The sequence below is a fragment of the Triturus cristatus genome, chromosome 11 (assembly GCF_964204655.1).
Source record: "Triturus cristatus chromosome 11, aTriCri1.1, whole genome shotgun sequence".
NCBI lineage: Eukaryota > Metazoa > Chordata > Amphibia > Caudata > Salamandridae > Triturus > Triturus cristatus.
The window spans coordinates 998454466-998464995 of NC_140594.1; the positions used below are offsets into that span (position 1 = coordinate 998454466).

The 10530-nt window shown below is 38.1% G+C and overlaps 1 protein-coding gene across 1 annotated transcript in view; it reads left to right on the plus strand.

Moving 5' to 3' along the window:
• Positions 1 to 9364, plus strand: part of EIF2A (eukaryotic translation initiation factor 2A) — a 292108-nt gene extending 282744 nt beyond the window's left edge. Inside the window, exon 14 of the mRNA XM_085635113.1 lies at positions 8102 to 9364. Within this exon, the coding sequence (XP_085491239.1) occupies positions 8102 to 8167 (66 nt within the window). The 3' untranslated portion in view covers positions 8168 to 9364. The remainder of the gene's footprint in view (positions 1 to 8101) is intronic.
• Positions 9365 to 10530: the final 1166 nt, after the last annotated feature.

Genomic DNA, 10530 nt, shown 5'->3' on the forward strand with positions numbered 1-10530 from the left:
TTATATAAACAGGTACAAGGTACAGCCATGGGTACTTGCTTCGCCCCCAGCTATGCGAATTTGCATATGGGCTGGTGGGAGGAGCAAGTACTCATGAAAACGTGCAATACTCAAATGTATGAAAATGTTGTCATATATCAACGTTACATTGATGACATCTTTATTGTGTGGAAGGGCAGTGAATTAAGTGCCATTGATTTTGTAAATGTCATTAATACCAACGACTTAAATCTTAAATTTACAGGCACTATAGACAAGCAGTCCATTGTGTTTCTCGACTTAGAACTTTACACCATGAACAACAGAATACATTCGCGCACACACCGCAAACTGACATCAGGGAATGCCATTTTACATGCTCAGAGTTTTCATCCTGTTAAACTCATTGAGAGCATTCCCTTTGCTGAGTGCCTACGCATGAAGAGAAACTGTAGCACCGCTGAGAGCCTTATTGAATCAACCAATAACCTATGTACAAGACTTAGCAACATAGGTTATAAAACAAAAACTCTCAAACAAGCTAAGGAGAAGTGCCAAAATATCCAAAGAAAAGATCTTCTATTTAAGAACAAGGGCAACAGAATAACCTTAGGGGAAACAACCCAACAGACACCGAGGCTAATCACAGGTTACAACAGTTTCCATCAGAGACTAAGACACATTTTATATAGACATTGGCCGATAGTACGATGTGACCCTGTTATAGGTCCCTCGTGTACTAAGCTCCCCCAGTTAACATTCAGGAGAGCCAAGTCCATGAAACAGGAACTTGTATCCAATGCCCCTGTATCTGACAAAGGTACCAGTTGGCTAAAGTCCCAAAGAGGATTTTTCAAATGCACAAAGTGCAAAGCCTGCCAGTATGGAATCAACACTAAATCAATCGCAACTCCACTCAGAAAAACTCCCATTGAGATCAGGGAGCATTTCACGTGCAAAACTGAATTTGCGGTATATGTGTTACGCTGTACCTGCAATAAGATGTATGTTGGCAGTACCATTCACCCTGCACATGTCAGAATTTTGCAACACTTAAGGGCAATTAATAACAAAGACCCGACATATCCAGTTGCTCGACACATTAATAGAGTACATGATGGCAAAGCAGAAGATTTGGTATACTTTGTGGCTGACAGTGTTAAGAAAAACATCAGGGGTGGGAACAGACAACTTGCACTAAGGAGGTTGGAGTCACGATATATAATCCAGTTAGACTGCAAGATTCCAAATGGTTTGAATGCCGACGAAGCACTAAGCGTTCATCTATAGATTCAAAACTGCCTTTTTAAATTTCTTGTAACAATCCTACGAGTCTTGACCCACTTTCTGTTTATTGGTTCATTATATTTTTTACACGTGCCTAGTAGGTCCCCCATATGCTAATATATGGCAGCTTATAAAAACATTATGATGCTTTATTGGTTGAATTGGTCATTATCATTAGATCTTGAATGAGAAATTTACAGTGATTATTAATAGTGGTATAGCAGGCCCACTTGGGCTTTACTTCACAAATGTTTACAATGGTTTACAATTTGCACTATTATGCTCATAATTCACTGGTTATCTCAGGTATTATTTCTTTATCAATATGAATTAATGATGGACCTATGTAACCTTTTTTGAATGTTTTGCATTACTATAATTGTACAGAGAGACACTGGTCTGAGGAAAGACTTTCAACGATAGTATTTCTTTCATGTTAATTTTTGTTTACTGGTTGCCAAGTAACCTGGGGTGTGTGTCACATGCACGTAACCAGCTTATAAGCATTGCATTTGAACCGGGTCTGACACAGTGAGCAAGGCGGACTTGTTCGCCGAAACGCGTCTGGGCCACAGCTTTTGAAATAAAGCATTATCTTTAGAACCTATCCCACGGAGTCAGTGCCTGTTTCGTATGTATGGAACCCGGTTTGGAGCTAATATATATATATATATATATATATATATATATATATTTTTTTATTTTTTTTTTCACGGTAACCGTCCCAACGTTCCATTTGCCCATCTGCACTGGTGGTCATCTTGCAAACACATAAAAGTTAGGACTATCAATTGTCGCTTTGATGTAGCTTCTCACTGGGTGTTTTTTTAGGTTTTTTTTTTAGTTTGGTTTTCTTTTCTTAGAGTATCCAGTCTTTAATTAAAACCTCTGCAGGAGTGGTTGGATTCCTTTTAGAGAAAGCTATTATCACAACACTGCGACTAAAAGTTCATTTTAACCGAGCACAACTGGATAACTTTTACCCCATAGAAGGATGGCTCGGATTACCCCTCTAAGCTCTCATAATACTGAGGAGGCTTTTGCCAATCTGTTTGAAATTGTCAACAATATTTGAATGAGAGCAGATCAAGGCTGCTTAGTGCTCGTTGGTCATTTTAGATCTTCTGCGACTTTTAATAGTGTGGGCCATCCAGTACTTCTGTGCTGATTGAACCAGAGTTGTACTGTGTAAATGCTCATCTGCTCCACATTCCCAGATTGTAGAGTCCTTCAAATTGCCTGTTGTGTTGTTTTTTAAATGTGTATACCAGACTAATTCTGTTTCTAACTGGGTTTTGAGAATTTTACTTTCATTGATATGTTTATGGCGCTCATATTAAGATAAATAGAAAATAATCTGTGTGCCTGTGTAAACAACACAGATTATTAGACAAACATCAGCTGGCTGCAGTTGGTTCATTTCCTCGATTATTCTGCAGCGTGGTGTTGAAACTGATGGGTCATACTAGACAAATAACTCATTGCATGATTATGTAAGATAAGAGATTAGATATGTGCACTGTGTTTATCAAATAAGAAAAGACATCAATAGACATCCTAGATTTGAAGCTGATTACGGTGATGAGGCCATTGAACTTTCTTAATAAATGTGACTGAATAGTGGTTAATGTCATCATTTCATATGTAGGTTGAGCTTCAGCCTTTTATGGATTTGCATGCTTGAAATATTCCCTGTTGTCTTTGTTGGAGCCGTTGGTTAAATAAAGCAGTGCAGAGCAACAATTAACCATAGAGAAATAAGCAAAATGTTATTGAGCTCGTATATGTTATTGATCTCGTATAATTTCCAACTCATTGAAAATTACCTAAACTTCAGCCATTGAGATGGAAGTGCTCTGGATGCTATTTCCCCTGTGACCACCATAGTCATGGCCACTGGAAATATGCGGCAGGAGAGGGCCAAATTAGGCAGGGTTGAGTAAATAATGCGGCAAAAAACAAATTATGCAACATAATGCAGCACATTTTGTAACCGTTTTACTCCATTATTTTGTCATTTTTAAAATTAGTAACAATGTTTGGGCATTGGATGCACATTATTAGTACCACCATAACACCCAAATAAAGCAATAAGCAACAGAAGGCCAAACAGTCAAGTTTTGAAAAGGGCCTACCACCACGCCGGAACACGTGTCGCTTCATTTTTAGCAAATTTGGAAATGTTTGAGCTATAAACAATTTTTTTTATGTTAAAATCTGCAGATTATGTGGGAGATGCTGCACAATCAATTCCAGTAGCCCTGACCATAGTTTACATTTTCAACAGTATATCATGTATGCAAGGAATCTCTATATACTGAGATTGAGTCCAGCTTCCCGGATTAACCCTACTCCTTTGGAAGCATTTTCTTTTGAGACTTTTCTCTCTGGAGTCTGGGCCAGAAGTAAATTACAGGATGTCTGAAAATCCAAAGGTTGCTCTCTTCAGGATATGTGAATCTTGTGAGGAAATGGTGCTACTGTATGACAAGCAGTGGCGTCATGAACCCCCCTGCTTTAGCAGCTTAAGTGGGGGTAACCAATAAAAGTGTATTTGTTTTATATTTTTCACTGAAGGGCTGCAGACAAAACATCATAAAACTCTCTCAAGGAATAGCAGGGCTAAGAGATGAGGTTCCACGCAGCTATTTGAGCCAAATTTAGTAAAGGGGAGAGAGAGATCGAAATGATGTAAACAAAGACAAAAGTACAGAGGAAGCAGTAAATGGAGAGAATGGCAATCGCTGGGGCCTTTGTTGTTTTGCCCTTTTTCTTTTTATTGTTTCATGGAACTGTTTAGATAAGGGTGTTGGTCCGGAGACCCACGGGATTCATCTTGCTGGGCACACGGGTGCGACGCTTGATCCTGTTGTTTACCGTGCTCATGACTGGTGGCGTATCATCAGAGTAGCTGCCTCATTGCCTGTAAGGTAATTCATGTGTACTATGTGCTATGGCTATATTAACAAAATGCCAATAAACAGATTTCATAATCATAATAAATGGAGAGAATGGCAAATAGGAAAACATTTGTAAAAACAAAGAATTGTAGTAGATGGAAACTGGACAGGAGGGAGCGGAGAGGAATAAAGGTTGAAAGTAATAAAAGGTGCAAAGAAGGAAGAAAGTGAAGTGGATGGGTGGAGGAAAAGATGGGCAGGTGGATGTAAGGGTGAAGGCAATCACTATAAGAAGGGCCAGACTTACTTTCTTTGCTCATGCGGTATCATTAGAGGTTTGGTTCAAAGTGGGGGTATTTTGATATTCTGGCTACTCCCTTGATGGCAGGTGCATCTTCTGCTTATCTGCTCAACACAAACCACAGGAGCACAAGTACAGTGGATCACTTTCCGTCAAGACCCCTACACTGTGGAGAAACAGGGCCCTCTAAAGCCTGGAAACAGAGAAGCTTGCCAAAGTGCACCTAATCGTCCTCCAGTAATGCAAATCAGGAACTGATAAATGGTGTGTTACCCTTCTGAATCATCTTCAAGAGACCTCTTAGTCGTAAAGATATTCCAGTAAACACTCCTCAAAAATGGGAAAGCAAAACATTAAAGCAACCTGAGGTAAGTAATCACTCAAGCTTTCCAGTCTAAGATTCTGTCTATGAAACCATAGTCGACTAACCTTTTCTGTTGCATGTTATCTACGGCTCCCACCTAGATGACTGGAAATGATTCAATTATGTGAATCTATGAACTATACCAAGGGTGAAGATTTGTATTTGGAGATAAGTAACTTTTTTCTTGAAAGAAAATATGGATGATATGGATGTGCCTCTGATTGAAGGCAGTAGATTGTTGTGCATTCCAAGACTTGCACAAACACGAAAGGATGTTAACAAAAGTGAAATGATTAGAGAAGGTATTTGCAGTGCATGCTGAGATTAAGAGCAAGTTAAGAAGTAGAGTGGTGTTCAAAGTTTTTTTCCTGACAGTCGGTTATTATGAGTATAGTTTGATCTTGAGATGGAAATACATAATTAAACCCAAATGTATGACCTTACAAGAAACAGACAAAGTGTTTATCTATTGGAATCATTTTTTCTCTTGTTATTGTTTGTAAATTATATACTTTCCAGTCTTAGATTTTGGCGTGGCTTGTCTTTATATTTCAGATGTCACTGATGCAATACACTTTTAGATATAATTGAGTGTCACAAGTACATTGGTAGTCTGAAAACCCAAACTCTTCCATTAAGTTTCCCAGTTGTGCAATGTAAAGGTTGATTCAACAACATGGGAGAGTCACGGGATGGTTGTGGGACAAAACGTGTCATCAGTGGAGGATCATAAATTGTTTTTCCTATCTTTGCAAGTTACTTCCTTTCGGTCAGGTAGGAAGTACGTTACTCTAGCACACTATCTTTGATGTCCATGATAAAGATGTCTCCTGTGGTCAGTCATGTCAAACGTTGCTGAGAGGTCCAGAATTGAATTGGGACATATGTCCTGTGTTGGTTATGCAGTGTGTGTTATAGGATTTTTAGGGGTTTGATTTTCATGCCTGCTTAACAAGTGTGTTGTATTTGGCAAAGTTCCTGGCGAGTCGTGATGCAATTGTATTTCCTTTGAGAGGTAAGTTATTGAGTGTTTGAAAGCTGTTAGTGGAATCCAGGTTCAGATTTGATTGTGTTAGTAGCTATGTGACCTTTGCAACTTAGTAGCAATCTGGGAAATACCTAATTAGAGAGAGGAATTGAGACAGCATGTTCTAGTATTGTATATGATATTTAAGATGGATTCACGTGAAATCAGTTTGATATTCTTTGCAGCTCCTTTGAGTATAACCGAACCAAGCTGTTTGCACAAAGGGGGTCTAGCAAATGGCATTGATCTGAACAGTGAAGCATTTTACTAACTATGTGCAGGTGTTTTGTTGGAAGAAGGTGAATTTGTTGTTAAGACATGCTGTTTTACATGTGGGTTGTGTTGGTCACTCGTTCATCGTTAACTGAGGACGCCACTTGATCACGTGCATACCCACGGATCACTCATCTCTGCAATTCTATCGAAATTGCCTGCTAACTCTGGATACTCGGACCATATTCCCAGTTCCCGGATCGGAGCAAGATACTCGCATTGCCCGTTATCGTACTCTAACAGCTACCGTTGCGGTCCCACCCGCACCTACTAGCAGACTACCAGACCATTTTTGTACTACAAGACGCGAGTTTTTATTCTGGCAATTGACCACGTCTCCTTCCCGATCTATTCTCTACGACAGGCAATTCCTTTCAATACCAGGCATGTACATTCTTTCGTCCTGATGATGATCCTTGTATCTTTGTAATAGGATCGAAACGTCGTCGACCCCAATCTATACAGCGTGCACATTAATCTATTATGTAAAAAAGTGCAGTGTCTGTATGAAAAAAGCTTAAACACTGGATTTTGTAATTAAGCTCCTTTTGCCTTGCCTGTAATGTCTGTTTGTTTTGTATATGTCTTTTCTCCCAACGGATACAGGATTGTGTCCCACATATGTTTTGCTGTTGATTATTGGTTGCTTTTTCATTGAAGAATTAAACTGGATGTCCGGCTGGACATTCTTAATATAGTTTCGATTCTGTGCTATATTTATTCCCTCTATTCCTTAAACCATTTTGAGGACCACTGTTTGTTTGAAATTAACAATTACCCAAGGTCCTCAACTACCTATTGGGTCCCCTTGTTTTATTAAAATATGTTTTACATGTGGGAGCAGATTTTTTGTTTTGCATTGGCACTTATTTTCTATGTAGTTTTCTTTTCTTCGATGAAACTGTTCTGTATACAGTTCCAGCTGCATTGAGACTGACAAAGCAGTTGATCTGTATTTCTTTATTGCTTTTCTAATATTCTTAGATATCTACTATATTAATCTAGCATTTCTGCGTGTCGCCTGTATTTTATTTCTGGTGGTGTTATCTCACGTATGTACTGCTTACCATGGTGTTGGTATTAGAGTTGAAGTTTACAAGGCTTTGTGCCTTAGAGAGAATGAATCGGATGGTTGTCTGCATTGGATTTTGGAGTTTTCTGCCATGATTCCTTTAGTCAGGCTGTGTTCTTGTTGTTCTGCGAGAGTACTTAGGCCAGATAACTGCTGATGAACTCATTTCACTTGCTTTATTGACAGCCACTCCTACATCAACTAAGTCATGACAACCCCATAGAGACTTCTCTGCAGAATATCAGAGGCTACTTCCTTCTACCGTACCGTACCCGTGACCCTTTTTCTTATCCAACCAAATTGTGAGTCATAGAAGTTCATGTTGGAGGTTCAGTGCCGAAGCACTGAGGGTTGCAGCACACTCTTGGTGAAAGAGTCATTGAGAACTTTGTCCTGAACCATTAATCTGCCTTTTCTAGAACACTTGAGTCGGAACTAAGTAATCATTGACAAATGGGCTCACCACCTTAGAACATGAACCCTACTTGTTAGAAAAGGTCCATCCACAAGACCAAACACAGATGAGCAGGCACCTTGCAGCTGTGCATAGGCGAACTACTTTGCATGCGCTTACATAAACAAATATGATAATCATGCTGATAATGTGTTGTTTAAAAGGGAGAATAGAAATAAAATGGTAATTTAGTAGATAGTAAGTTCTTGAAAACCTCAGTCTTGTAAACTGTCCTGATATGTTAAGTAGCTTCCATTATATATTGATTCACTAGTGATTGACTGGTCATTGTATTTCAAGACATGAGCATCTTTTAAAGATTTTTTTATTTAGACGGTTGTTTATATGTGATATTACAGTCCTAGAAACACACGTTTCTGTTAAGTCTCTTATTTGGTAAAAATAAATGTGACAAATAACACATTTATCTTATTTTCTTTCTAGATTGAAAAAATCCAAAAAGAAGATGACCTTTTAAAGGAGCTTGAAGATTTGCAACTTGGCATTTAATTCTTTGAGTAACCGCTACTTGTAACCCAAGCAAATATTATACAAATAGATTTTCGACCCCCTCAGTAATTCAATTCCCAGGTGGCTGAAAGAATAAAGCTTTGCATTTTCAAGACGTAATTATTTGCTCACGATTCCGGTCTACGTGAAAATGGTATGTTGGTTGGACATACCGCCATTTCTGCCCTAATAGCAAAGTTAATGCCGTTCATCATAGAAAGTTTACCTTTTCTCTCTGTGTGTTTTACGTTCAACTAAAAAGTACCAGACTTGTGACAATGACAACTAAAGAACGTTCCTTGAAGTCCTATAATTCAGAGAGTGACTTTATCTGATCAGATGAACCCGGTGGGCATTCTATGTGTTTAAAAGATTTAACAAATTGCAATTTAGACATAGATTATACTTTGTTATGACTGATTGTTCACTTCTTTATCTTTATTGAAGGAGGTGAACGATGAAGGGCAAACTGTTAAAAAAAAAATATTTTATTCTCTTAATACGAGTATTGTTATTTGAGGCAGTGATGGTGTAGAACTACACAAAAGAATGTTGATTTATGTTAAAACCAAACGCAAACCTTTTTACTGTTCATGTAAAAAGGACAAATTATGTGCAGATAAATCCACAGAATCCGTTTTTAAGTCACAAATCAGAGTTTATATTTTTATTATTTGGTAATGGTCCAGTCCAAATGATAACGCAATGTGTTTTATTTCTTTTATTAAACTGTTCAAACTCGGTTAAATCTACAGCTATATTAAGCCGCAGTGCCTATGCACAGTTGCAGTTTATTTGATTTACTTTTATCAGTTACCTCAGGCTTTTCTAAAGTCTTCAATGGAACGGCTGGGTTCACTTCAATGTTGAAAGTGAGCTGTTTATCACAGTCAAATTACAAACAAGAGCTTGGTGTAAGAAACACCTTTTGTTAAAGGCAGATAATGCCAAGTGATTGTTAAAAAGGCAAGGGTTCCTAGTCTGCATTCTGTCGTAGAGTAAAATCATAGTATTAACTCAGAGAATGGCTTTCTTTTGAAGGGAATGTGACTGACATTGTGTTGCATTTAATGAGTTTCTTATGCATATATGCTTTAAATAGAAATTATATCAGTTATTTGGTTGATGATGAGTACTTACTGCTTAAAGAAAAACTGTTCATGCCTTATACATGAAATAAATGTTTTGCTTACTGGCGGTTTGTTTATTTTGGTGTGTCATTTAAGTTTGATAAAAGCATGTCATAGATGCAGAATGATGACAACATTGACTTGTCGAGCCTAACGTTGGTGCACTGGAAACATACAGTATTGGCAACACGTTCTGGTTTCTTTTGAAGCTTTACAGACTTGCCAAAGATTTTTTTTCTAGAAATGTAATATGTAAGCTAACTTAAAAAAATGTTCATTGTGGTTTAATCATGATTTAACACACCCATGCAATATCTGCAATGTGAGAGAAATTGTATATACTACATAAATCTGCAAGGTTTTAACAAGACGCAGTGGGGCAGATTCCTGATTATCACAATGTTATGTTATACCTACTGTATGTAAGACCATGCAATATCCACAACATTTCTGAAAGTCTAGTCATGGATATGATAGGACCATTCGATCCTTGCTAAAACGCTTACACTACGATTGATGTCTAGGGCAATGAGAATGGATATCACTTTTAGAGCCAGAGTAATACCTCACGTATATCATTTAGGTTGCCCAGTAATCATTCAAGGGGTTTGTAAGCTTAATTTCCCATTACTTTAAGATAAATTGTCACCCAGATTGATATTTGTGTATTATTAAGTCTCTTCCTTTGCTCTTTGGCTAAGGCTGTACCTTTGGCTTTTGTCTACTTACACATTAAGTTCCATTTTCCATTGTTCAGTTGCTAAGCATCATTAGGTTACCACATTGTACCTATTTGCCTTTTGATAGATAATAAAACAAGGCCAGCAAATTTACTTCCCATTTTGGTGTTTTTTTGTTCTTACCATGAGGCCCAACAAACTAGTGCTGGGTTTGAGTGCAATATTCATATCTGGTAATTGTTTAGTGTACTCAAGTATCTTGGAACCGTAAAGTGTTATGTTCAGGCAGGACCACAGCATGTGCGCCAGATCAGCACAGCGTCTCTGACACATGCCGTGCGCCGTCAGAAACGTAGTCTTGGAGTCAAGTATGTATGAAATAAAATGTTACATCGAATCATTTTGAATCTTGGCGTTTCTGGATACCTTGCTTAGATATTCTACAACTCTTTGCTATCTGTGGCCAATAGTTAATCACCCAGATCTTTTACCTATACCCTTCCCAGTGTTTCCAGATTCATTTTGGTCATATTCACGAAAGTGGAATAAAGCT